Source organism: Tenrec ecaudatus, chromosome 12, assembly GCF_050624435.1.
Source record: "Tenrec ecaudatus isolate mTenEca1 chromosome 12, mTenEca1.hap1, whole genome shotgun sequence".
Classification (NCBI taxonomy): domain Eukaryota; kingdom Metazoa; phylum Chordata; class Mammalia; order Afrosoricida; family Tenrecidae; genus Tenrec; species Tenrec ecaudatus.
Window position 1 is genome coordinate 126,266,608 of NC_134541.1, and position 27,694 is coordinate 126,294,301.

At 53.2% G+C, this 27,694-nt stretch overlaps 1 protein-coding gene across 1 annotated transcript in view; it reads left to right on the plus strand.

The window, feature by feature from the left end:
- The first annotated feature begins 6,718 nt into the window (after window positions 1-6,718).
- LOC142422924 (integrin alpha-D-like) overlaps window positions 6,719-27,694 on the plus strand; it is a 28,918-nt gene continuing 7,942 nt past the window's right edge. Inside the window, exons 1-20 of the mRNA XM_075528135.1 lie at window positions 6,719-6,791; window positions 9,509-9,614; window positions 12,050-12,153; window positions 12,261-12,331; window positions 12,481-12,595; window positions 14,323-14,453; window positions 15,169-15,314; window positions 18,488-18,641; window positions 18,746-18,896; window positions 19,060-19,133; window positions 20,418-20,547; window positions 20,644-20,786; window positions 20,944-21,084; window positions 21,176-21,385; window positions 22,165-22,295; window positions 22,423-22,580; window positions 23,499-23,653; window positions 23,901-24,032; window positions 24,824-24,897; window positions 25,075-25,216. Of these exons, the coding sequence (XP_075384250.1) occupies window positions 6,719-6,791; window positions 9,509-9,614; window positions 12,050-12,153; window positions 12,261-12,331; window positions 12,481-12,595; window positions 14,323-14,453; window positions 15,169-15,314; window positions 18,488-18,641; window positions 18,746-18,896; window positions 19,060-19,133; window positions 20,418-20,547; window positions 20,644-20,786; window positions 20,944-21,084; window positions 21,176-21,385; window positions 22,165-22,295; window positions 22,423-22,580; window positions 23,499-23,653; window positions 23,901-24,032; window positions 24,824-24,897; window positions 25,075-25,216 (2,541 nt within the window). The remainder of the gene's footprint in view (window positions 6,792-9,508; window positions 9,615-12,049; window positions 12,154-12,260; window positions 12,332-12,480; window positions 12,596-14,322; window positions 14,454-15,168; window positions 15,315-18,487; window positions 18,642-18,745; window positions 18,897-19,059; window positions 19,134-20,417; window positions 20,548-20,643; window positions 20,787-20,943; window positions 21,085-21,175; window positions 21,386-22,164; window positions 22,296-22,422; window positions 22,581-23,498; window positions 23,654-23,900; window positions 24,033-24,823; window positions 24,898-25,074; window positions 25,217-27,694) is intronic.

Here is a 27,694-nt window from a genome sequence, read left to right on the forward strand (position 1 = left end):
GGAGGGAGAAATATTCCTGAGGAGGGAGGTTTGGATCCGGCTGCTTTCTCTTGGTAGAAACTCCGCCTGGGAAGGACCATTTGCTGGTCAAAACTCCAGCTGGAAACTGCTATCACAAGGTCCCTACCAGGCACCCTTGGAAGTTCTACCTGGAAATAGGTAGACGACAGCCGCAGATGCCAGTTTCCCTTCTTGCGCTGGTCACCGGTGATGTTTATGAAATGCAGTGCCGAACGGCACACTCGTGCTCACCCATCTCCGGTGGCCCCCTGCTGCTTTCAAGATGAAATCACATGCTCTGGGCCTGTTGTGACCGGTCCAGTTCATGCTCCGAGCCTCCAGCCACCCTGGTTTTCTCCAAAATCCGTCAGCGGCAACTCCTTCGTTCCTCTTTATATAAGTCTTTGCCGAGCTTGTCCAGCCTGAGCTAGCAACGAACCGCCTGCCCATTGGAACTCACAAACCTGACCTTCTACATTGGGCAACATTGCTCATTGGCCGGGAGGAGTGTCTGCTCCGATACCATGGCAGCTCGGTCTCAAAAAAAATTTTTTAAAGGCCCAGGTCACGTTTTCGTTTTGTTTTGCATTGTTTTTGAGGCTCCCAATGTATTAAAGTAATGAAGGAATGTCAGAAAATGATGACCAAATATGTGTTTTTAATATTTGCCTTAATAAATGATCACAAAATGAGGCGTTTAGCTTTATTGGGGAATACGTCAAATATCTAAATAAAGGCCTTTTGTGGACGTGACACCAGGATAATGACCTTGGCATCCCTTTTCTGTGCTGGTGGGCCGTGGCCAGCCCTGAGGCATGGGGCTGGGATAGGACGGCGAACCTGAGCAGGTACCACGGGCATCCCCAGGCTCAGAGCAGGCTGAGCTTAGGACAGTGGGACGTGGATGGGGCTCTTCGGATATGAGGATAGGAAAGTTGTCATTCCTGGTGACTGTTCTCCCAGATGGAGAGGTCACTGGAGATGGCCAATACACAGGTGTTTCATGTGCTAACTTGGGTCAAGGGGCGGCTAATGTATGAAAAGAGGGAGACTGTTGGGGAAAAAAGACGGCGACGGGAAGACACTGGAAGAGTGAAAGTGGAAGGGCACGGGGGTAAAATACTACTTTGTACAGAATCCTGCAATAACTAGTGATCCACAGTAGGTGCCTGGATGGATACTAAGACTGAAGCCTTAGTAAGAATGCCTATGAATATGCATAGCTCTGACAGATGATAGTGGTGCATGTAACTAGATCCATGCACATGGTGGAGCACACCAGGGGGAAAGTTGTGATGACTCCTTAGACAAACCGAACCCCTAGAAGGAATGGGTCCAGCCATCTACCCTCCAGATGAGGGAGCCTGGAAGGGTCAAGACAAGCCATCCACACTCACGGCCATTGGGTCCATTCCCTCCCATAGCCGCCATGCAGGACAGAATACAACTCCTCCCGGGGCTTCCGAGACTGTGCACACCGCTTCATCTTTCTTCCTCGATGTGTCTGGTGGCTTTGAACCACCGACCTTGCAGTCAATCAACTTTTTCACCAGGGTTCCTGTGCTTGGAGTTCCCGGGAGAACCAATCACTCAAGGCCCCTGGGTGACTGACCATTCAGTTGATGAATGACTTGAATGAGAGTCCCGCCCTAGAAGGGTGTTTTTGGAAACGTGGGTTTTTTTTAATGTGTTCATCTTTTTTTTAAATCATTTTATTGGGGGCTCATACAACTGTTATCACAAGCCATTCATCCTCCATTGTATCAAGTACATTTGGACATTTGTTGCCCTCATCACTCTCAAAACATTTGCTTTCTACTTGAGCCCTTGGTATCAGCTCCTCATTTTTTCCCCTCCAGCCCTGCTCCCCCCTCCCTCGCGAACCCTTGATAATTTATAAATTATTATTATTTTGTCATCTCTTACACTGTCCAATGTCTCCCTTCACCCACTTTTCTGTTGTCCTTCCCCCAGGGAGGAGGTTATATGTAGATTCTTGTAATTGATTCCCCCTTTCCACCCCACCTTCCCACCACTCTCCTGGTATTGCCACTCTCACCATGGGTCCTGAAGGGATCGTCTGTCCTGGATTCCTGTGTTTCTAGTTCCTATCTGTACCAGTGAACATCCTCTGGTCTAGCCAGATTTTTAAGGTAGAATTGGGATCATGATAGTGGAGGGGGAGGAAGCATTTAGGAACTAGAGGAAAGTTGTATGTTTCATCGTTGCTACATCACACCCTGACTGGCTTGTCTCCTCCCTGTGGCCCTTCTGTAAGGGAATGTCCAGTTGCCTACAGATGGGTCTTGGGTACCCAATCTGCATGCTCCCTCATTCACAATGATTTGATTTTTTGTTCTTTGATGCCTGATCCCTGATCCCTTCGACACCTCATGATCACACAGGCGCATTTTATGAGCCATTGGTGACTTCGGATGCTCTACTTAGACTTTCTTTTAGGGGTAGGGGTGAGGGATCCAGAAATGCCTTTATCTCCCATAGATCTCCTGGGTTTGAGACATGACTTTCCCCAAAGATAGGCTGCATCATTGAACTATTGTGTCCATAAACGCTGCTCTCGGACTTCTGGCAAGATGGTGGCCCAGACAGATGGAGACACAAACCCTCGCCCAGAAAGGTGGGAAAGAGCATGTTCAAAGGAAAACCCTAGAACTCTGGGCACAAGGAGAAGACACATCCGTGAGCTGATCACGAAAATACAGGGCTGAGCCCACCCCGAGGTCATGCGGCTGGACAGTTACCAACCGACCGGCTCTGTCCACAGCAAGGCAGTGTCACCAGATCAAGAACAGTAGTCTCTCTGCCCCCACCCCCACCGCCCCCATCACACACACACACACACACCTGGTGAACCGAGGAGCAGCTAATAGGTGCACCCAATAGGGGCTCCACCCCTCCAGCCACATCCCCAGGGCTGATGGAAGAGGGGACCAGAGAGGATCTCTGCATTACCCCAGAGGCTCATAAAGGGGGACCTGAATCATCTCAGAGCAACAGTGCCAAGGGGCTCATCCCGTCTCCGTGGCTGCAGGAGGCAGAGCCAAGGAGCAGCACAGAGACGGTAAGGCAGAGCAGTGGGATTCTTGACCTGCAGAACAAGGTCCAGGGATGTGTCTACCAACATGGCTTGAGAAAAGGCCATGATGAGAACAAAAGGACTGTAGCCTTCATGGTTTCTGATCCTGACCTATGGCAACCTTGACTTTCCTAACAAACTCCCATCCTGTGAGTATTGTCTCTGAGTGTCCGTGTGACCGTGACACCAAAGGACTGGCCCAGCAGAGCAGTAGAGTGCTGTGAATGGGAGGGTTGGTGTCAGAACAGGGAAGTTGGAAGTTGGAGGCATGCCTGACCTCTGTCTCATAGGAATCATTTGGGGGCACATGTGGAGTTGGATTCTCCTTCCCCCATCTCCTTCCCAGAAGAAGTCAGATGTGGGTTCCCACAGTACCCGATAAAACTCTGAACGCCATCTGAGAAATTTCTCCATAATCTTTGGGTTGGAGTTTTACCTGGAACTATCATTCCATGTGGTCACACGGGCTGCCATGATCTATAATTATGAATTAGACTTTTCTCACTGGGTGTGAAACTTAGCCAGTGGGGACTGTGCTAGACTGGGTTCTCTGGAGACGCAAAACCAGTGATACTTGTATGTGTGTATATATATAGAGAGAGATAAAGACTTACATCAAGAAATGACTCGCAGAGTTGTAGAAGCAGGTAAGCCCGGCCCATTTCAAGTCCATGGTCCAGATGTTATGCCAAAGGCTTCCCCTAACTCCTGTCCCTGAGGGGGACTGAGGAACCAGAAGCAGGAAAAAAGAAGCAGGAAGACCGCAGGCTGGTGGATGCAAAGCCATGGAAATCCAGGGTCAGCAGTCCGCTTGGATGGATCCTGGAGCCGGCAGGTAATATGGCCGGAGGCTGAGAAACCAGATGCAGGATCAAAAGTGACAAGCTTTCCCACAAAGTCTGCTTGAAAAGGTACAGACCACACCCCTGAAGAGTCCTCCCCACCCCCCCAACTCCAGTAAGGCTCAAGGGGCTGCACTCCATGACAACAGCTAGCTGCTTGGAGTTGGTCATGCTGTACTAGACCCCATCAAAGGGGATTGCTGCCAAGCGATTGTGTCAGGTTGGCACAAAACCTGTCCCAGGGACCGGTGAGTCCTGCTCCCTGAATGAGGGTGAGCACGGGTCATTCTGGGGTGAAAAAAGGAAAGGGTTTAGATGTCATTCTTTGAACTGACTTGAAAGTATTATTAAGCATGCTATTTTATTATTTTTTAGCATAACCTTCAGAAACTTGGTTTCCTGAAAAGGGTGGGACCCCCTATAAACGGCTCTCTAAGTCAGCTTTTGTCCCTGAGCTGGGTAGGAAGACGACTAATTGTTTTTTGCAAGTATTTGAATATCTCATTGCATTTTGACCTTAGCGTTCCCTCGAAATGAATAAAAAAGAAACAAGATGTGCTGACTTGAATGCTTAGTGAGGCAAAGTTGGATGCCTTGACCTTTCTAACATCAGCAAGATTTTCGCGTCAAGCATAACTTGTGAAAACTCATTGCGGTGGGGTCAGCTGTGACTCAGTGGCCCCACAGACAGGGAAGAATTGTCCCTCGGGTCTCCACGGCCACAGGGCTTGGTGGAAGCAGACGGCCACGTCCTCTTCCTGAGGAGCAGCCAACCCATCTGTTAGCAGCCAAGCACTTGGGCCATTGTCCCTCCTGAGTCTCTTGAGCTTGTGCAGATTTGCTTCGAAAGTGGGTCCAAAGGGTGAGATGTAGCAGAAATGGAGGCAGTGGAGCGATCGATCTTTAAATTCTTGCATTAAGGAGACACATCGAGGATTATTTTGTGGTCCCACGCACAAAAGTTCACAAAGAGACCACCGATCCACAGAACTGAGGACGGGTGCCGCCTGCTACGGATCAGGTAGCGCAGGAGGGAGAAGCCTACGGCTCCATTCGGCCGTAACAGGTTTTTCAAGGACATAGGTTCAAACTCACGCCCCCCTCACTGCCGTCGAGTCAATTCTGACTCGCGGCGACCTTATAGGACAGAATAGAGCTGCCCCTATGGGCTTCTGAGACTGTCACTCTTTATGGGAGTAGATAATCTCGTCTTTCTCCCACGGAGCGGCTGATGGTCTTGAATGGCTGACCTTGTGGTTAGCAGCCCAACACATCACCACTAAGTAGGAAGTAAGTTAGCTAGTCTCAAAGTCAGCAATCACAATCTTTGGCCCTGTTGTCGGCAAAGACACCATCAATGCCTTCCCAGGGTGGAAATGAATTTCTTCTGTCTATTATATATCAGCTCGGGTAAACTGAGAAACAATCATCTGAGGTACAAATCTTTGTTTAGAAAATGGAATTTTCTATTCTTGCTGATTGAAGGCAATGAACTTGATGTTTGAGGGTGATCATGGTTCGTTGGTAGCATTCTCACCTGTCATGTGGGAAGCCTGGGTTTGATTCTCAACCAAAGCACCTCATGTATAGCTGTCCCTCAACCTGTGGGTCAAGACCCATTTGGGGGTCAAACGACCCTCTCACAGGGGTCACCAATTCATCACAGTAGCAAAATGACAGTGATGAAGTAGCAACGACAATCATTTTATGGTTGGGGGTCACCACCACATGAGAAACTATATGAAAGGGTCGAGGCATGAGGAAGGTTGAGAGCCACTGCTATAGGCGAAGATAATCGCTTTCGAAACTAAACCAATGAAAACCCTTTGGCTCGTGCCGGTTGGATCCCATAGTCTGTGGGGTCATCATGAGCTGAGGGTCAACTCAGCAGGAGCTGCCATATTTGAGGTTTGGTCATATTTTAAATATTTTAAATAACGGTCACATGTATACATTAAAAATCTATATCGGAGAGATGTTATCAGATATTTTATACATTGGACTCCTCCACATTTTTGAAAAACACTTATTTATCTACTTATGCTTAATGGTGGGATACTTCAGGCACACGGAAAATGAAGGAATAAATAGCAGGGGGAGGGAGCATTAGAACTGATTATGATGATGTATGTACAACTCTTTAAAAAGCGATTTAAAAGTGTATCATATGTGAATATTATATCAAGAAAACTAGAAAAAAAAGAGAGAAAGAAACCAAGCTTGACCAATCGTGACCTTGGGTGAAGGAGAGAGATGTTGCGTAGGGGCATTGAGTTCATGTCACTGGTGGTGGAATAATTTGGGAAAGGAGATCAATCATGGTTGGACAGTACGAAGGGTAGAATCGATGGCGCTGAATTATACACATGGAAGTTGTTGAGAGAATGTTCTATTGTGTCTATTTGGGTCACAATTGAAAAAAAGTCATTGCGTGAATTACAAGGACTACAGGGAGGAAGAAAATGTTCTGAGCTTGATGGTGGTGGTGATTGTCCACCTCTTCTCGATATGATTGAACTACTGAACTATATGACATGTAGATGGGTGCCAATAAAACCGCTGAAAAGATCCATGGCACTCACCCAACTTACCTGCCCCCTTCACTGAACAAGTGCCCAAATATTAGGCGTTCACTGGAACAAATGTCACTAGTGCCCCCCACCCGGCCCAGACGCCACGCCTACTCTTCATAGATCGTTCCGCCTGTTCCTGAACTTCCTTTGAAGGAATAGTGTCATTTTGATAGGTTGTTGGGCTCACTCATCTCTGAGGATGCGCCATGCCCCTCTTGATGGAGATTTGCCTTTTCAAACAGCACCTGGCCGTCTCTCCCGGCGCGCTCGAAGGCGATCGTCTGTCCCCTCCAACTGACATCCATGCTATGGAGCCTTCTCCCACTGCCGTTTCCTCCTCTTCCCAAGGGGTTTGGGGCCCTTTGGAGGGTCCACGGGGACCGGGGAAGGGTGGTCTCTGCGGCAGCTAAGTCCTAGAGAAGGAAGCCAAGTCACTCACTGTAGGTGAGGGGGGAAGGATGATGCGGGACTGTCCCCAAAGACTGGTGGTGGCCTTTAGCCCCACTTCTGTTTTACGGTTGGCCAACATCCTCTTCCCTACTGTGCTCTTCCCCCTCCACAGGGGGCTCTGTGTCACTATATTAAGTCCCCCTCCCAGGACGCACAGCACCATTCAACGCTGGTGCCCAGCCCTGCGATTCCTCAATGTGCCACACAGCCGTGGGCTCTCCAGCTGTGCTGCTTCTGGTAGGTGAGTGTACGCAGAGGGAGAGACTGGGAACGGGGTCCTCTGTCTGGTGCGATGGGCTGAGAGCCCGTGGGTCAACCATCAAGCAATCAAGAGGGCCTGGAGGCAGATGTGGACCTGGTGCCTAGCATCTGGCGTGGGAGGAGGAATGGCCAGGAATCTGGGGGAGGGTGTAACCTGAAAACAGAGAGGTGTAAAGATGGGCTCAGGTGGGGGATGAGCTCCCCTCTTCAAATGACTACATTCACGGAGCCCTCCCATCCTCCCGCGCATGGTGGGGCGCCCTGTGTGGGTGCTGGGCTGTATGTGTATGAGACGCGTGCAGCATCCCAGAGGAAGAGAAGGTCACAGAAGCTCCTAGATGAGGGATATGATTGTATTCCATGTCCTTGGGGGCGCCTGATGATATCAAGTCACATTCCTCCCAAAGGAACGGTGCAGATATGGAAAATGATCAGAACCATCAAAAGCTATCAAAACTATCAAAAACTATCAAGCATCCCGTGTCAAGTAACGATCTGATTTTGCATAACCATTCCCATTTCTAACTTCTCTTGAGAAATGGGCATTTCTGTCAGCTCTGGGTCCTGAGACCCAGTAGAAGTTTTTTCCTTTAGCAAGGACACAAGCTTGGCAGGTGTCACTCTTCTCTGGCACGCACACCCAACCCTTCAATCACTGATGTCACTTGTCTGAGCCCCGAAACCCTTCCGTCTGGGACCCTTGGTGTTCGACCATTCATCAGACCACCAGAGCTGATGTCAGGCTCAGAGACGGAATCGCTGGAAGGCAGGACGGCATAGGATGGAAGGACCTCTTGCATGTGGCTGAAGTAGGGTGCCAACACCCTAAAGAGCCGACCCCTTCTGGGGTGGTTAGGTACCACTGAGTCAGTTCTGACTCCCAGCCGCCCTGTGCACAGCAGAACGGAACACCTCCCTCCTGGCACCTCTTCCCCGGACCCCAGAGTTCCGGCTCTACACCCTCTCTGTCATGCCTGGCTCGACACGTTCCCAACTCGAGCTTCCCTATTTTTGGAGTTGGCCTTGACTCCTGAACCACAATCTAGAGAGAGCCAGAAATTCTCTGAGGAATGAAGAGGTGGGGGGTAGGGGGATGGCAATTTAGGAACAAGTTAGTCAGTTAAATCTTTGAAATACAGAAGTATTTCCAAGCTTTTAAAATGGAACTATAGCCACAGGTATAATGGTTAGGAGGTACAGCACATCTTTGGGGGACACAAAATTAGATTCATAATAAGAACTTCCCAAATGAAAAAACCTTGTGGCATAGAAGTTACACCTGGGCTGTGAGCCGTAACGTGAGCAGTTCAAAACCCGCGACTGTTCTGAGGGAGAAAGACGGGCTTGGTGCTCCCGTCTTGGAAACCCACAGGGGCAGTTCTACCCTGCCCTCTACAGTGGCTGAGTCGGCATCGGCCGGATGCAGAGTTTCTGTGCTTCTCAGCTTAGCTCCCAGGGAGCAGCCTGTCTTCCGTCAAGGATCAGGAGAGTGGGTTGGAATCCTGATGGTCATCTGTTGGGTGACTCTGAGCCGGTTGACAAATGCTAATTAGATGCGTGTTGAGTGCCAGCTAGTTATTTGACAGCACCGGACAACCACAACAAGCGCCAGGAACCACAACAGACATCAAAGGACAAGCAACTGAGAGCGACACCCGTGCCATGCCCCAGGAGGGTCCAAGCGGGTACCCTTTTGCAGGAGTAGAAAGTCTGGCCGATCTCCCAAGGAGGCCGGGGGCTCCATACGGTTGACCAACCCATAGCCAGTACGCCACAAGGGCTCCGCATCCAAGGACCACACAGGAGCAGCCTCTGTCTCCTGAGAGCCTGACCCTCAGAGGGGCAGGCTGGAGAAACCAAGAGTTACAAAGAATTCATCAAAGGATTCTAACTCTGCTCCCACTTGTGGACTTTGGGGTCTCTGTCTGCCGAAGAAGATGCAACGAGATGGTCTTTCTATCAGGTGACCCTATATGTCTGGGACAATTCCAGGGGTCAATGCCTCCCCCTTCCGCTCTCAGAAGGTCCCAGGTTAGAAGAGAAAGGTGTGCAGTCTTGGGTTCATCTACCTGGCTGGATTTCAGGTGGTGGGTGTCGTTTGTAGTGTGCTGGAGTGGACCCTTTCCCGATGGAGGCTTTTCTGCCTTCTGGCTTGATTATTTTTGAGGGAGGGAAGGGGGGCTGGGAAGCCCACCAGTAACAAATCTGAAAACAAGTGGAAAAGAAGATGCCTTTGATTGGGAGGCGGTGTCTCTGACCTCCGTCCCATGCCCCATGTCCCTCAGTCCTGGCTTCTTGTCACGGATTCAACCTGGATGTGGAAGAGCCCACGGTTTTCCATGAGGACGGAGCCAGCTTTGGGCACAGCATGGCCCAGTATGGCAGGTCTCGGTAAGAGCCGCACCCACCCACCCCCATCTGCAGCTGACATGTGCTCCCAGGCAGCCCAGAAGCAGGGCAGGGTTCAGGGGAAACTTTTCCACCGCTCATCCATTAATGATTCCCCTTCCCGGGAAGGGGAGGATCCCACAATTCTGGGTACGGAAGAAACGCCAACAAAAACCTACTGCCATGGGAATCCAGGATAGGTGATCCCCTCAGAACCAATGGTGAGAGTGGTGATACCGGGAGGGTGGAGGGAAGGTGGAGTGGAAAGGGGGATCCGATCACAAGGATCTACATATAATCCCCTCCCTCGGGGATGGACAACAGAATAGTGTAAGACATGACAAAATAATAATGATTTATAAATTTATAAATTATCAAAGGTTTGTGAGGGAGGGGCGTGGGGAGGGAGGGGAAAAATGAGGAGCTGATACCAAGGGCTCAAGTGGAAAGCAAATGTTTTGAGAATGATGATGGCAACAATGTACAAATGTGCTTGACAGAATGGATGGATGGATGGATGGATGGGTGGATGGATGGATGGATGGTGATAAGAGTTGTACAAGCCCCCAATAAATTAATTTTTTAAATGATGTAAATGTTAAGAATAAAATTAAATTTTCTAAAATTAAATTAAAATAAAACCAAAAACCTACTGCCACCGAGTGGATTTGGATTTCTGCTGGCCCCACAGGCCAGAGTAGAACTGCCCACTCGGGTGGTGGACTCAGACTGCTGAGCCTGCAGCTCAACGAGTCACCTACCATGCCACCAGGGATCCAGGCCAGCTCCCTGGCATGTGACCAGTGCAGTCTCATGACCCAGTGGCAGCTCTAGAGGGATGTAAGGGTGTGGGGTAGCAAAGGGCACTGGCTGACACTGTCCGAGGGTGACGCCACCATGGCTGTCTCTGACATGTTGGTGCTGTCTCAACAGAACATTATGATTCTCTTCGTAGGGATGTGGCGCTCATGCAAAGAGCTGCAGTCTGGGAAACCCCCAGGGCAGTTCTACCCTGTCCTCTGGGGCCACGATGAGTCATCATCGAGTTGTCGGCAGGGAGTGAGACCACAGAAAAGGCATGGGCTGGGGTTGGGGGAAGCCATGCTGGCTAACAGTTTAGAATGACTGTCTATTCGCTCGCTGAGGCTATCAGATCGTAACCAGCAGCAGCCTCTGCCATCTCAGTCTCTAGAAGCGCCTTAGATGTTCTTTCATTCGTGACACTCAACTTTCCACAAAAGAAGAATTCCCAATCAGGAAGTTTAATCATTTTATTGGGAGCTCCTACAACTCATCACAATCCATCCATCCATGCATTGTGTCGAGCACATGTGTACATTCGTTGCCATCATCATTCTCAAAACATTTGCTCTCACTTAAACCCCTGACATCAGCTCCTCATTTCCCCTCCCTCCCCGCTCCCCCCTCCATCATGAACCCTTGATAATTTATAAATCACTATTTTGTCATGTCTTACACTGTCCGACATCTCCCTCCCTTCACCCACTTTTCTGTTGTCCGTCCCCCAAGGGAGGAAGTTTTCAATGCCCATTAACTCAGACTTGCTCAGCTATGAACACACCAGGATTTGGCCAGTCTTCTCATTTGGGTGGGGAGATGCTTGGTAGCGATAAAAAAAATTTTTCAAAAAAAAATCCCCCCTCCTCAGAGTATTGTAAATAAACCTCTGTGTGATGTGATCAGATTCAGAGATGGATTTCAGTATAACTGCTTTCCATTGCCCAGTTCCGATTACCCCCCAGTCTAGCTCCGTCGTGCGCTTGATGGCAGAGCCAGTCCTGGTGTGGGAGGCTGGAGGCTTCAGGAAATGTCTGCACTTACTCTGAGGGGTTGTTCTGACGTCTTGGGCTGCTCAGAAGGAAGCCATTGCCCCAAACAATGTGGACACACCCATGTGGGGGGAAGGGTGGGGTTGGATTGTTTTGCTTTACACAGATCTGGTTCTGGTGACTATATATTTTTCCATTTACTTCTGTTAATGCATACTCACACAAAAACCAACTCAAAAAAAGACCCTCATTGCCACTGAGTTGAGGTCGACTCCTAGTGACCCTTGAGGAGGGAGGAAACTGCCCCTTTACCTTCCGAGACTATAACTCTTCACAGGAGTAGAAAGCCCTGTGTTTTTCCCGAGGAGCTGGCTGGCGGTCTCGAACCGTAGACCTTGCAGCTAGCAGCCCAGTTTGTAACCATTACCCCACCATGGCTCCTCACACCAAAGCAAGTCCGAGAAGAACCCACAGAGGTCTCTGGGCGTACAAAGTGAAAGCCAGCCCCGAATTGGAATCGACCTTTCAAACAGCAAATTCCAAGAACACTCCTCACGAGCCCCACGTGCCTGTCTCGTGACCCCTTCTTGCCACCCAAGTGCCGTGTCCCCGGCGCTCTGAGAGGGCACATGCTGCTTGTGCCCACAGAGTCGTGGTGGGAGCCCCCCTGGAGGTGGTGGCTGCCAACCAGACAGGACGGCTGTATGAGTGCTCCTACCTCACCAACACGTGCCAGCCCGTCCCCTTGCTCGGTGAGTGAATTGTGCCTGGACCCAAATGCCTGCCCCTCAGCTGCCAACCCAGCTCTCCTCCCAGAGGCGGGGTGCCGTGGGCGTGACCAGTGGGTCTGTCCTCTCAGTGTCCTCAGAGGCTGTGAACATGTCCCTGGGCCTGTCCCTGGCCGCCGCCTCCCACCCCTCCAGGCTGCTGGTGAGCAACTCTGGGATCACAGGAGGGCGGTGAGGGGTGGGACGGGGTCTAGAGGAGGCTGGGGCTGGGCTGGGAGTGGGAGAGGAGAGGGCAGGACCCTTGGGGCAGGTGGGGGGGAGAAGATTGCCCACCCAGTCTTCTCCCTGTAGGCCTGCGGCGCAACACTGCACCGAGCCTGTGGGGAGAATTTGTTCGTCAAAGGTTCCTGCCTCGTGTTGGATTCCCACCTGAAGATCATCCAGACAGTCCCGGCTGCCCTGCCAGGTAGGCCATCCAATCCAAAAGGAAAGAAAGTCACGGCCACCAGGTGGGTTCCGACTCACAGCGACCGTGGGCTCCTGAACCTGTCCATCTCCGCGGGAGCAGAAGGCCTCACCTTTCTCCAGAGGCGCGGCTGGGATTTCAAAGTGCCGGCCTTGCGGTTCGCACCCCCACCTAGCCCACTAGGTGTTGGCGATTCCATCCGGCACAGCCGTGCAGTGAGGAACACACACTACAGAGGGGTGGGTAGAGTCCCCTGTGCCTGGGGTCCTCCCTGGAGGCCAGAGTGGGACCATGGAGCCTCAGGGAGTCCAAGCTGGGAAGGCAGCTCAGGGCAGGAACGCCAAGCTGGCTGCGAGGCCAAGGAGGCACTGGGTACCGGCTGCAGGAGCGCGAGCCTCGGTCAGTTTGCCAGCCCAGCCCCACGCACACACCTCTGTCGTCCCACCTGCTGTAGTGATGCACCCACCTGACTGGCCGGCAAACCCCCTCAGGTAATGACTTCCTGTTCGCTGTCGTAGATCAATCATGAGCACCCCGGCTGTACCGTCTCTCTATCGGGTGCGTGCTGAGCGTGTTCATCATCCAGTCGGCTGTGTTCGCTTGGGTTTTCTCCTGGTGGCGTCGTGGTTACACGTCAGGCTGTGATCCGCAAGACTGGGTGTTCTAAACCACCAGCCACTCCTTGGGAGAAAGACCAGGCTTTCCACTCCATGAACAGTGACAGACTCTGCAGCTCAAAGGGGCAGTTAGTTCTACCCTGTCCTATAGGGTCGCCCTGAGCAGACCGTCAACTCCATGGCAGTGAGCTTTGAGGGAAGGCTTAATAGAAGGGGCCTCTAAAGAACATGCGGTGTGGGAGCCCTGGTGTTGTCGTGGGTTACCCTTTAGCCTGTTAGCCGCAGGGTTGGCAGTTCAAAACCACCATCCTGCTCAATGGGAGAAAGACGAGGCTTTCTACTCCCATAAGGATGTACAGTCTCAGAAGTCCACAGGGGCAATTCTACCATTTTCTATAGGGCCACTATGAGTCGGAATCGACCCATTGGCAGGGAGTTTGAACTGGGGGTCGCCGGTGGCATCGTGGTGATGCACTGGACTGCCAACTGCAAGGGCGGCCGCTGGAAACCACCTGCCTGCTGCTCGAGACCAGTCTGGCTACTCCTGGGAAGAGTGGCCGTCTCAGAAGCCCACAAGGGCAGTTCTACCCTGTCCTGTGGTTGCCTCCAGGTGGCATCGTATGGGTCCTGGCCCACAGTGACTTCAGGGACAACAGAGCGAAGCACCCCCTGCTCCTGCACCACCCGACAATCATTCCTAGGCTTGAGCCCATCGTTGAAGTCGCCACGTCCATCCAGCTCCTTGAGGGCCGTCCTCTTGTCCGCTCCTCTTCTCCTTTACCAAGCAGGACGCCCTTCTCCAGGGACTGCTCTCTCCTGACCACACGTCCAAAGGGTGTGAGATGAAATCTCCCCACCCTCGCCTCTAAGGAGCACGCTGGCCTTACTTCTTCCAAGAAGTCGGACCCTGTCCTACAGGCCTCTATGAGTTGACCTTGACTCGCTGGCAGTGAGCGACATTGACCATGTTTGGTTCTGGGGTCTTCTTGCGCCCTGGCAGAGGCTGCATGCCGAGAACTTGACTCTGTTGAGCTGGAAGTGTTGCAGGGACCCCAGGAGACGACGGGACTCGCGTGTGTCCCTCTGATTGGCCCCCCTCCCCTCCTGCAGAGTGTCCAAATCAAGTTATGGACATCGTCTTCCTGATTGACGGCTCCAGCAGCATCACTGGAAATGACTTTGACCGGATGAAGGACTTTGTCAGAGCCGTGATGGGCCGCTTTGAGGACACCAACGTCCTGGTGAACACTGGGCACCTGAGACCTAGGGGGTGGGCGGGGAGGCCGAGCTGGGAGGGGAGCTGGTGTAGGTGGGCTCAGGGGGGCGGGTGCAGCAGGGTTGGGGTGGAGACAAGGATGGGTCAGCTCAGAGGTGTTGCGGCTCAACGAGAGGGCAGCCAGGAAGGCTGGGCATTCTGGCACAGGCCCAGCATGAGCCCCTCATACGTCCTGGTGACGTGTCTTATTTACCTACATCATGGAGAAGATGATGATGTTTTAAAAATCGTTTTGTTGAAGAAATTTGGGCTGGGGTTAACTCAATCCAAAGAGAGCTGATTCCTTAAGTCTGGGGTTTTGTTTTTCCCTTATGGAACCCCTGATTTCTTTACCCGATTAGGCGTGTTCCCTTTCCCAGGCACGCTTGAGAAGTGAGGAACCGTAATCAACACGTGACTATTAGGTCATAAAAATGCTCCCTCCTTCGCCACCATTGGGGTGAACAACCTTAGGTCTTGCAGCTCGTGCGAGAAGCATCCTCCGCCTTGAGCTTTCGTTGTGTATCTCTGGGCCAATTTGCTTTTTGTTTGCTTCTTTTCCGTCTAGTCTTTTGGAAGGGCTCAAAACCGCACGGGAAAGAGTTTGCATATCCAAAACGATTCCCAAAGAGAACCTCTATTTGAAAGGTCACCAACCACCCCTCCTCCGAGCCCCATGGCCCCTCCTCTTGGCCTTGCAGATCTCACTGATGCAGTACTCCAATCTCCTGGAGACCCACTTTACCTTCACGGAATTCCAGACCAGCCGGAATCCTCGGCACCTGGTGGACCCCATAGTCCAACTGAAAGGCCTGACATTCACTGCCACGGGCATTCTGAAAGTAGTGTAAGTGCTTCCGTCTCCGGCTGGAGGGGTCCACAGTCACACTTCCTTCCCAGCCCTTCTCTAAGCTCCGGGAGGTTCTCCGGCAGAGGCTTGGTCCCTGGCCCCCTCCCTCTCCACCACTTCTCCCTGAGACGGAACTGGACGCCTGCTCCCATCTCCCCTGCAAAGGCTGGGTCCTGGGAGCCCACCTGGGGCAGCCACAGACCTGGGCTTTGGTTCCAACATACCTGGGTTCATCTTCTGGCTCCCTGTTTGCTACCCAGGAAGAAAGATGGAGTTTTGCCTTTCTCCCATCAGGAATTGGGCAGGACCATTCCACCCTGTGCTGTCGGGTAACTAGGAGTCAGTATTGACTCCATGGCTGAGAGTGAGTTTGCTATCTGAGTGGCCCTGGGAGAGTTACTGATCCGAAAGTCTCAGTAAGTTAAATGGAGCATCATCTTGCTGTCCAACCTCTGGGTCCCAGTTAGCAGCAGTAGAACACACACTGTACCTAAGAGGACAGAGGGGCTGTACTGGATGCGCAGATGAGGAACCGTATGGGGTCTCCTTGATCTGGGTGCTCCCCCTATCGGAGGAGCTCTGGTGACTCAGGGGTTACGCTTGGGTCTCAATCTGCATGGTCTGGTCGGCAGTTCGAAACCCCCAACAGCCTCTCGGGAGCAAGACTGGGCTTTCTACTCCGGTAAACAGTCAGTTTCAGAAACCCGTGGGAATTGGGGGTCGTATGAGTCAGCACTGACCAGGTGCCCATGAGTGTGAGTTTGATCCTAGGTTAGGGTACATGGGTCTTTAATCCCCTTCGGCTTCCAGGTTTCTGACTTGGTCCCCCCTCTCCTTGCCCTCTCACCCTGCTCCTGTCATCCACAAACAGAGGTCTGGCTGTCAAGTCCTGCTCTCCTGGTGGCCCGTCTCAGCTCAGAAATGGGCTTAGGGAGACAGCGTGTGGGATGATGCGTTCCTTTGGGGGGGTTCTTGGGATAGGTAGAGCATCCTGATGGATGGACTGCGTATGCTCTTGGATCTGGCTCAGGCAGAAAGGGGCCTAGGGTTATTCTTTGCGGAGGGTCTTCAGGTGGAATGCTGACGGCTGAATGGGATGGGCAGGATGGGAGCTTTAGATCCTAGAAAGGGTGAGTAACGGACCGAGCAGAGAGCAATAGGGGGAGAATGTCAAGGATGTTAGCAAAGGCTTTGACCCTCCTGACTTGGCTGTAAGGGTCACGCGAGATCATTCTGTGAGTGTCTTCGTCCAGAGCACATGGGAGCTGCGGGATACACGGTCTGACATTTTATCCAGAGGACGGCTGTGCACTCTCTCTACCTCGCTGGGCAAAACAAACCCAACAAAAACATAGAACCCAACTCACAGCCATTGTTGTTATTGATTAGTTACGTTGTCATTGATTAGAAAGCAGAGTCACCCTATTGGACAGAGCAGAAGCTCCTATAGGGTCTCCACGCCCACCGATCTTTATAGAAGCATCTTCTGAGAGCCCACGTCCATTGGCTAGCCGGCTCCTGTGTCACCACCAGGCCATCAGAGCTCCTCCCACCTCCTGGGGGCGCGGGGGGGGGGGGGGGCACTGAGAAGCTATTTGCTACGTGCTTTCCTTGTACACTTCTCCCCCTTCCCTGGCCCCATCCCCTCCTTGTAAGAGCTCCCAGCATCCAGCGCTGGGCTGGGTACCAGGTGACCACACTGAGAGTAATTCAGGGCATGGGGCACAAACGCCAGGGACCGTGGTTCCCATGGGACAGAACTGAGCTGACTGAGTGTCTGAGTCCCTCCACGTCCTGAACCCCTGGGTGCGGCACCGAGTGGTCCTGTGGACCCGCTCTCCTCACATCCTCTCGCTTTCCTCCTGCCTCAGCACAGCCAGGAGGAGCGCCGCTGTACCTGGAGTTTGAGGTCCAACAGGGACTGCGCCCTCCCGGTGTCTCCTAGTAGAGGCCCCTCCACGTCTCTGAGGTTCCCCTAAGTCACGGGTCAAGTTCTTTCCAGTACTGGGGTCTCAGAGGCAACGGTAGCAGAAGGAAATATCAGGTATCCGTTTCTTTCTGCGCAACTTCCACCCGACTCCCAGGATGCCCCGCATCTCCCAGCAGCCTCCCTGCTTCCCAGAACAGCCGCCATCTTCACACCTTCACGCCACGCCTCGGGTGGCCGAAGCTGCTATTTCGTTTGGTGTGTGGTGGTTGGGGTTTTTCGTTTTGTTGTTGTTGCTTCGTTCTGGCAAAAAACATTTCAGAAGTCTGTGACAAAAATAAGCGGTACGCAGCATCCCCCCAGGTTATCACCACGTGGTCGCGTTTCAGCAACAGCAAGGCCTGGGTACAAATGAAGGCCTAAACCCCACCAGCCCGGCCATCTCAGTTCCATCCTCTTGAGTCACCCTTTCACGCCATCGCAATGGGGACAGACAGTGTCTTCTTCCTGAGCTTAGGGCCCAAGGGTCCTGGCAGTGCAGGGGCTGGCGGCCACCCAAGCGTCAGTGGTTGGAATTCCCAGCGGCTCCAGGGAGAGAGAAGCCCGAGGGGCAGTTCTGCCCTGTCCTGTAGGGTTGCTGGGAGGGTGGGGGGGTTGGGTTTGCTTGGAACGGGGAATCAAATGAACCTGCCCCGGTGTCTTCACCATCAGACTTCTTTTACCGCCGGGGCTCAGGACTCCCCGAAAATGCAAACACAGAAGAGGTCAGGGCTTCGTAGGCCTGGCACTGTGTCCCCATCACTGTGCGGGCGCTGTTGGCTGGAGGGCTCACAGGTCAGGCCAGGTTCGTCGTGGGGGGGGGGGGGGACTAGATGTGATGCATTGAGGGCTGTCTTTGGAGACTCAGTGCCGTGAACACCTTAGCCTCAGCTGGCCTGGGGAGAAGCAGAGTCGTGGGGAAGTTCAATCACTTGCTCAAGAGACTCCAAAGTGCCCATCCGGAACCAGGCCATTCAATCCCATGCCTTGGCTTTAGGAACAAAGGCTATAAGCACTTGATTGCTGGTCTTTCTGATGACATCAATATGTCTTCCCAGAAGGTCTGAGTGGAATCTTGCCCTTGCCGACAGGATCCGAGAGCACCCAGCCCCGCTCCCGATGAGCGTCGAGGGCTACACAGGGCCATCATTCTTCTCAAACACCTCCCACCTCAGTAGACGCATCTCTCTTTCTTGCCCAACAGGACGGATCTATTTCACAGGAAGAACGGGGCCCGCCAAGGTGCCAAGAAAATCCTCATTGTCATCACGGACGGGCAGAAATACAGAGACCCCCTGGAATACAGCGATGTCATCCCCCAGGTGGAGAGAGCGGGAATCACTTGCTACGCCATCGGGGTGCGCTTCCTCTTCCCGGCTCCCTCAGATTCGGCCTGCCTGGCCTCCGAGCAGAAAGGCTGCAGGGCTGTGGGGGCCCCTCCTTCAGCCGCCTCTCCCCCCAGGTGGGAGACGCCTTCCAGGAGCCCAAGGCCAGACAGGAGCTAAACACCATTGGCTCCGCCCCTCCTCAGGAGCATGTGTTCAGGGTGGACAACTTTAGAGCCCTGGGCAGCATCCAGAATGAACTGCACGAGAAGATCTTTGCAGTTGAGGGTGAGTAAGGAACTGGGCTTGGGTCTCCGAAGCAAATCGGGCTCTGCGCCCGTGTCCTTGGTGCCAGTTCACCCCAAACTGCACCCAGAAGCCAAGCCCGAGACCACGGGTCTTCCCTGAGCTCTGAGGCCTCTGGGAGCCTAAGCGATGGATTTCCCCGCAGGGACCCAGCTGAGGACCAGTAGTTCCTTCCAGCAGGAGCTGTCTCAGGAAGGTTTCAGTTCCGTGCTCACACAGGTGAGTAGACCTGCTGCTGGAGAAAGGGGGCCCAGGCACTGAGTCTGGGCCAGACCCCGAACAGGCACTGGGACGCAAAAGCAAACAAGGAAACCATCCCTGCCCTTTGGGGTCTGGTGAGGGAAGAGATGCCCGTGTCAGGCGCTGGGGGACGCAGGGCAGGGCAGGACAGACAAGGTTCTAGGTCTCGTGGGGTTCATCCTCCAGTGAGAGGGGACCGTAAACAAGTACTAAGTAGGCCAAAAGACGTTTAGATCGTGTTACGTGTCCTAAAGACAGTCGGATGGAGTGTTAGGGCTAGAGAACACGAGGGGAGCCGAGGAGGCCAGAGGTGAAATCACTGCAGCTGAACGATGAGACCACCCTACACGAGAGACGGCGCCAGCCCTAGAATGCCAGGGGCAAGCGGGTTCCAGCAAAGGGAAAAGCAAGTGCAAAGGCCCTGCGGCAGGAACGAGGCTGTTAGGTTCGTGTGGCTGGAACAAAGTGAAAGAAGGTTGGAGAGCAGGGAAGGGCCCAGCAGGACAAGTTCAGTGTGAGGACGGGCATTCCTCATCTGGAAGTAGATTCAAGTTCAAACGGCCCAGGTGGATTTACTTTCCGATGATCTCTGAGTGGGCGCTGAGGGGGTCCCATCAAACAAAGGGGTCACGAGTTGATCACTGAGGCCTGGTCGCTGAGTCATCACAGATTCGTGATCCTTTTCTTTCTGGTTTTGCGTCTGCTAGAACAAACCGTTAAAAAGACAATCCAGTAGGCAGGGAGTGAGCACCGACCACTCCCTGGGGTGGGGAGGGGGTGAGGGTGGTGCAGAGGTGGGTGTCACGGGCAAGAGATGACCACCAAGTTGACCCTGCTTCCAGAGAGAAGAGCTGAGTTCCGTCGGGAAGAGAGGCGGGTGAGGAGGTGCTCTGTGTCCAATGACGTGTTTTGCCACAAAGAGTAACCCGAGGGGTTGATTGGGACGCTCCACTGTCCTCACCTTGGGTTTCCGGCAGGCTGGGGGATGCATGTTGGAGATGAAGACAGTGCATCCTGAGACCAGGATGAGGGGAAGCAGGAATAGCAGAGGGTGGGAGATGCTCGGGACAGAGGCTGCACAGGCCTGAGGTGGTAGGATTGGCCTGGGAGATGTGAGGGGTCAAGGTCGGGTAAGCACTGGGGCTGCTGAGCGGGGCAGGAGGGAAAGAAGAAAGTCCCAGACTGAGTGAGATGGGTGGCAGGCCTTGCTTGGAAATTGTCTGCTTGCTCCAGCTTGCTCAGCCTGGCATCTCTTCCTCCCAGGAGGGACCGGTTCTGGGGGCCGTAGGGAGCTTCAGTTGGTCTGGAGGTGCCTTCTTGTACCCCCCCGAGAGGAGCCCCACCTTTATCAACATGTCTCAGGAGAACGTGGACATGAAGGACTCTTATCTAGGTGAGAGCAGCCTGGGGCTGAAGGCAGGGGACAGGACGGAGGGCGACCTGCCTCCGAAGGGTAGGACAAGCAGAGGACTGCACCCCCCCCCCGCAGGTTATGCCATGGAGTGGGCTCTTTGGAAGGGGACGCAGAGCCTGGTCCTGGGTGCCCCCCGCCACCAGCACACCGGAAAGGTTGTCATCTTCACCCAGGTGATGAAGCGATGGCTACCTCAGGCTGAAGTCACAGGCACCCAGGTTGGTATGGGGGAGCTGGGGCGGAATGTGAGGGTGGGCAGGGGGGTTCTGGGAACATGGTGAGACAATCCCGGTGCCCAGGGAGAGGTGGGACCTGGCTCAGAAGGAGGTGTCTCTGGGAGGGACAGGCCGGGTGACTTCAGGCTCTGTCCTTCAGATCGGCTCCTACTTCGGGGCCACGCTCTGCTCTGTGGATGTGGACAGAGATGGCAGCACTGACCTGGTCCTCATTGGGGCCCCCCATTACTACAGACAGACCCGTGGGGGCCAGGTGTCGGTCTGTCCCCTGCCCCAGGGGGTGAGTGCCTGACGGGATCTGGGCTGGGTGGGTCCCAGGTTTGGGGGAGGGGTTGCCCCAGTCGGGCCTTGGCACTGGTGTTGTCTCACAGTGGGCCAGATGGCAGTGCCAGGCTACTCTCCGTGGGGAGGAAGGACATCCTTGGGGCCACTTTGGGGCAGCCCTGACCGTTCTGGGAGACATGAATGGGGACCAGATGACAGACGTGGCCATCGGGGCACCCGGAGAGCAGGAGAACAGGGGCGCAGTCTACCTGTTTCATGGGACGTCAGGACAGGGCATCAGCTCCTCCCACAGCCAGGTGAGGCTCCCTGACGCAAGCATTGCTACCCGCCCCCTCTTCCACCCACTTCCTCTGATTGGGTGTCACCCACGTGTACTTCAGACACTGGCCTGCAGCCGAATCCAAGCCCAACGGAAAACAAATCCAATCGCGTATCTCCATGGATTGGAGTTTGGAAGTCTTCTCATGGTGCAGAGAGTGGACCCAGGTCAAATACCTTGACTGGCCGCCACTAAGCTGTGTGGCCTTAGGTGACCAGATTCCAACATTGGTAAAGCGGGACACCATTGATAAAACTCATATCCTGGCGAAATAGCCACATGGTAGCCAAAAACCGGTTACCCTAACATGTCGTGCATTATTTCCAAAAATCTGGACATGGGACAAATTGTTAAAAATTGGGACTGTCCCGCCAAAAGCAGGACATCTGGTCACCTTAATAACGGACTTGGCCTTGGTGGGGCTCAGTTTTCTCCTAGGAGACGTGGAAATGATAAGGTCACCTGGACAGCTAGCGCAAGGAAGCAGTAAGCATGCGAATCATCTACTACTTGTCAATGAACATGAGGAAGTGTGGATAAATGAATCTATTAGAGTCCTATTATTAGGCTTTTATTTCATGGTCAGCCTGCACCCTCCATGATGGATTGATCCCAAACCACTCCCTCGCAGTCTCCCTCCTTCCTAGTCTCTCCATTCCAAGCCCTTTCCCTGCGATCTTCTTTCTATAGCTCCTTCCTCCAGTTCGGCCGCGCACTCTCCCTTGAGTTTCACATCTCCTCTCCCTCTATGAACAGCGCATCACAGGCACCCAGTTCTCTCTCAAGCTCCAGTATTTTGGGCAGTCGCTGAGTGGGGGTCAGGATCTCACCCAGGATGGACTGGTAGACTTGGCTGTGGGGGCCCAGGGACACATGCTACTGCTCAGGTAAGAACTGCCCCCACCTCTTCCCCCGCGGCCCCCGGCTGATTTTACCCATGCCAATCCCTCCCCTCCAGACCCCTTTCTCCCAGAGGCCAGAGCCCTGTCCTCAGCCCTTTCTGACACCCCTCAGGAGCCGGCCTGTGCTGAAAATCGGGGTCACTATCAGATTCACCCCTGTGGAGGTGGCTAAGGCTGTGTACCAGTGCCGGGACAGAGGGCACGCCACCCTGGAGGCTGGGAAAGCCACAATCTGCCTCGCGATTCATAAGCAATCCCTTGACCAACTCGGTGAGTCCTCTTCCAAAGAGGCCTGCCCCACTACAGGCCCCTAGTCCTCTCTGCAGGACACACGGAGCTCAGGACGCCAAATCTCCCTGCCTGTGTCAGAAACCCGAGTCCCTTTTTGCCTCCCCACCCCACCCCCACGCCTGCTCTTTCTCTCTCCAGAAGAGATCTGGATTCTGCCTCTTCTGTGGACCAGTCCCCGCCACTGTTAGGCCACTACTAACTTCTCTTTCCCACCGAGGCCAGCAGTGACAGCAGTTTGAGTCGTTCCCCGTGCCTCTTCTGGTGACCACAACCCACCCACCACAGGGGCGCTTGTTCCTCTTTAGAAAAACAATCCTACATGCCAGTTCCCTTACTGTTGAACACCCCGCAGGTGCCCCCCCAGTGCAGCTATAAAGACCAGGACCCTTCCTTCCAACCTTCTCTCTTCTTTGGCCCCAACGTGCCTCTCCGGCCTCACCACCATCCACTACCTCATAGGCATCTGCTCCATCCATGCTGCTATTTGGGGTTTGTCAACACGCCGGCCTCCTTCCCCTTCTGGTCTTAGCCACGCTCCCCACAGTCTGGGACGTGCTCCCGGTGACTTCTCGGTGTAGACGCTGTCCCCTTCCAGGAAGACATCTCCAGGCCTCTGGGTACCTGTTAGAAAGTACTGCTCAGGCCCACAACCAGAAGGGTCTCACCCTCACACTGACAGCTCTGTGACGGCTGCCAGGCACTCTCTACCAGACTGTGAGGCTCATGGGGGCAGGGGCACCGTCTGCATTCATCTCCACTTGTCTCTCCAGCACCCGGTCGGGGTCCTGGCCCATCCATTGTGCTCAGAAAGGATTTATAGCAAGAAGAACAGGTGTGTAGAAGCGGGACCCCTGAGGCACTCCCGCGCTGTCTGCCTTCTTCTCCCGCCTCCTTCAGGTGACGTCCAAAGCTCTGTCACCTACGACCTGGCGTTGGATCCAGGGCGTCTCATGTCCCGCGCCATCTTTGACGAGACCAAGAACTGGACTTTGACCCGAAGGAAAACTCTGGGGTTGGGTGATCACTGTGAAACGGCGAAGCTGCTTCTGCCCGTGAGGACTCTGGGTTCTGAGAAGGCAGAGGGAAACAGAGCCCAAGGCTGCCCTCCAGCCCCCCTGCCCATCTGCTAATTGAGTTGAGAGGCGGGGGGACTGGATTGCAGAGGAGAAAAGTGGACAAACAGAATTGGGGGGGGTGCTTAGGGATGGGGTGTGCGGACAGCAAGGATCTGGTGCAGGAAAAGTCCCCAAAGAGGAAAGTAAGATGGTAATGGGTTCTTGAAAGTCCCTTTCCCCTCAGGATTGTGTAGAGGACTCGGTGAACCCCATCGTCTTGCGCCTCAACTTCTCCTTGGTGGGTCAGCCCATCCCTTCCGCCCGGAATCTTCGCCCTGTGCTGGCTACAGACTCCCAGAACCTCTTCACGGCCTCTGTGAGTGTTCCCCCGAAGTCCCAGGAGTGGGTTGGCGATTACGAGCTAGGCCCAACTGCTTAGGGACCACATCAGGTCCAACACACTTCCACCTGGGTTCCAGAGCCCTGCTAGCCTGGACCTGACACCTCCCCCTTACAAACCCGCTGGTTGGCATTCTGCAGAAGCTTCTCAACTTGCCTTGAGGACTTGTTTCTTTCCTGGGGAAAGCTCTTCCTTCTTCTCAGCACTCCAAAGATCTCCCCTCTTCCCCGAGTCTGCAATCTTATCTCCCTCTCTTTTCAAAACTGCTCTCAATCCCCAACGCATCTTTTTGGGCTCCCCCTCTGCCAGTGGCCACACTTCATGCCAGCTGTCAAAGGCCCAGAACCAGAGCCGTCTGACGCCTGCGTCTGTGACTCATTGGGGATTGTAGCTTTCTAGAGAGCAAGAGGTGTGTGTACCTCATTCATTCGTAGTTACCCAGTCCCCCAGCCTGCCCCCCAACCCAGAGCCTGCCCGCGCTTGGTACTTAGCAGTGTTCCTTGAGTCCCTGAATGGCACTTGGCCTGACTGCTTGACTAGACGTTATCCATTTTGAAGGCAAGGATCTGTTCCTGCTTTCCTGTTCTCTCCCACCCACTACCTTATTCCGTGCCAGAATTTAGTATTGACTTCCCGGTGCTCAGTCACAGCCAATGTTGTAATCGTCTTCCATAAATGGTATTCCATGTGGACGCGCGCTCCTGATGAGAGAGCGGGAGAAAGATTAAGACACGGGATGGGCAGGGAACAAACTGTATTTTGCGCAGTTCCCCTTTGAGAAGAACTGCGGACAAGATCGCCTCTGTGAAGGAGACCTCAGCGTGGACCTCAGCTTCTCAGGGTAGGCGAGCCCACCTCTCCTAGCCCCCCACCTTGAGCGCCTGCTCCCTTTCAGCTGCCCTGACGAAGAAAGGGTTCCCTTGGAAATGTTTTCTGCCCAGGGCTCCCAAGTTCCCACACCGACCCGCATCCACTTCCACCCTGTTTGCAACCCTGCAGCCTTGTCCCTTCCTTCCAGCCTGCAGACGCTCGTGGTGGGGAGCGCCCTGGAGCTCAACGTGACCGTGACTGTGCGGAACGAGGGCGAGGATTCCTACGGAACCAGAGTCAGCTTCTACTACCCTCAGGGGCTGTTTTATCGACGGGTGTTAGGGATTCAGGTAAACCTTTCCCTGAGCTGGCTGAGGCCTCTTCCCTACCCCAGGTTAGAGCATTTTAATGTTTCTGTGACGAATTATGGACACGCCTGTGCAGAAACCACGTGGATAATTTCGTGAAGGCTGTGCAGTTCGCGTCTGATTTAAGTCGGGTGCTATTGGCTATTTGTCATCCTGGGCAGCTCTCTCCCTAGGTGCCCTTCCTCATCAGCTTCCCTTGTCCCGAAGACCATCCCCATTTGGACTTTAGGATCATGGTTTCCCGGTGCTTTCTGATAGCTTCACCAGCCGTGACTGCATCACTGAGTCACTCTGTGCAGTGTGGCCGAGAACGTCACCTGAATGAAGATGCACTGCTCGTGCCCTGCCGTGTTTTGCTTCTTCCCTTCAATACCACGTGTGGTACATGTGGCGGGTTTCCAAACCCCCTCTAGAACATGTTCCGTGCGGTCGGGAATGCCGGGGCGCATCACCATTCATCCATCACATCATGGCGGCCGTTTGCGTTGTTTTCCCTGTTGGGCCCATGGCCAGACCTTAGCATTTCTCCTTTGCTTTCTTGTGGACGATGAGAAGACGCACGGCTCCTCTATTTGACAAGGACAATCCAGCGGCGAGGGCAGCGTTTTCAAATGGCTTAAAAGGGGACGATGCTCACGCTACAGGCCACGTTGGGTGGCGTTGGTGACACGTTTCGCAATGAACACTCTCGGTATCTCTCCTGTCGTGGTTCTTCACACCTTTCCCATCTTTCCTTGCGAGTCGTTCTGGACGCTTTGGTCTCACGGAGGAGCGTGTTCAAAGGAGCACAACACATAGAGGGAATGTTGACTTTTTTAAAAACTTATTTTATTGGGGGCTCTTATCGCAATCCATCCGCCCATCCGTTGTGTCAAGCACATTTGTGCCTATGTGGCCATCATCCTTTTCAAAACATTTTCTTTCTACTTGAGCCCTTGGTATCTGCTCGTTTTTCCCCCTCCTCTGGAAGAGGGACTGTTCATTACGTTGTGAACCAATGGAGTGTTTAGCGCCAAGGTGACCTTGGGAGCAAGGAATGTCTGGTTTTGGTTTTGTTTGTTTTGTGGGGGCAGGGGTGTTGCTGATTTTGTTTTGCTTTTTAGAAAACTTTGTTGTGACTCAGGACAAAGGTGAAAACGTAGAGCGCAAATTGTTTTCCGATGCAACAACTCCCGTCCGTTTCGCTTCCTGACCTTAGCTGTCCGTCGGTCCCCTCACGTCATTCCACATCCACCACTTCCTCCCTGGCTTTCCTGTTTCCATCCGACATCTTTCCTGCCTGCCGAACTTTGTAACAATAATGTATAAATTATCAAGGGTTCGTGAGGGAGGGGAAAAAATGAGGAGCTGATACCAAGGGCTCAAGTAGAAAGCAAATGCTTTGAGAATGATGAGGGTAACAAATGGACAAATGTACTTGACACCATGGATGGATGGATGGATGGATGGATGGATGGATGGATGGATGGATGGATGGATAGATGGACTGTGACGAGTTGTACGAGCCCCCGATACAATGATTTTAAAAATAAATGAAAATGCTTCTTGTTTGGTTTCCTGTGGTTCCTCACAGGCGTGCTGGTTTCCTGTCCATGCCTGCCCATCATCGGGCTGAAAGCTGAGCTCCAGGACTGTGTCCAGTTCCAAGCTGGAAGGGCCTGGAAGGGCGGTGGTCTTGGGGGTTTTATGAGTTACCATCAGAGCAGTGCGTCTGGTCTTTTGTATGATTCTGAATTTTGCTCGACATTATTTTTTTTTCTCCCCCTCTGTCTGGTGCCTTCAATTGTCTGCTCCCAATCAGAGCAGTCAGTAATGGTAGCCGGGCACCATCTAATTCCTTTTGGCCTCAGGCTGTCATTCCTGTGGGTCATTGGTCCTTTGGACTAATTGCTTCCTGGTTCTTTGGTTTTCTGGACTCTTCTTTGCAGCACGAGACCAGTAGGTACAATAAAATTCTAAACCAAAACTCACTGTCACCCGGTCCGTGATGACTCATAGCGACCCCCTGTGGGTTTCCGAGACTGCCACTGTTTACGGGAGTAGAAAGCCCAGTCTTTCTCCCGAGGAGCTGCTGGTGGTTTCAAACTGCCGACTGTGCGATCACAGCCCGGTGGGTAACCACTCCATCATCGGGACTCCTAGAGTTGCAATAGGCTTATAAGTAATCACTACTTCTAAGTAGGCCTAGACATTGTTCTGTGAACCTCATTATGCCAGTCCCTGGCATGACCGCAGCCTAAGGCCTCCTGGCTGAGCGGCTCGATCTGTTATATTTTTGGTTCTGGCTAAGAAAGTTTCAAACCTTTGCCCCTGTGTGAGCTTCTACATACATGAATCTATATTTGAAACGTGCAGAAATGCATGTGTAAAAAACATCACCTGATAAACCTATGTCTTTTTTCATGGGTGTACTCCCATAGACCACCCAACACCTGTTCATCTTGTGTATCTACCAGGTAT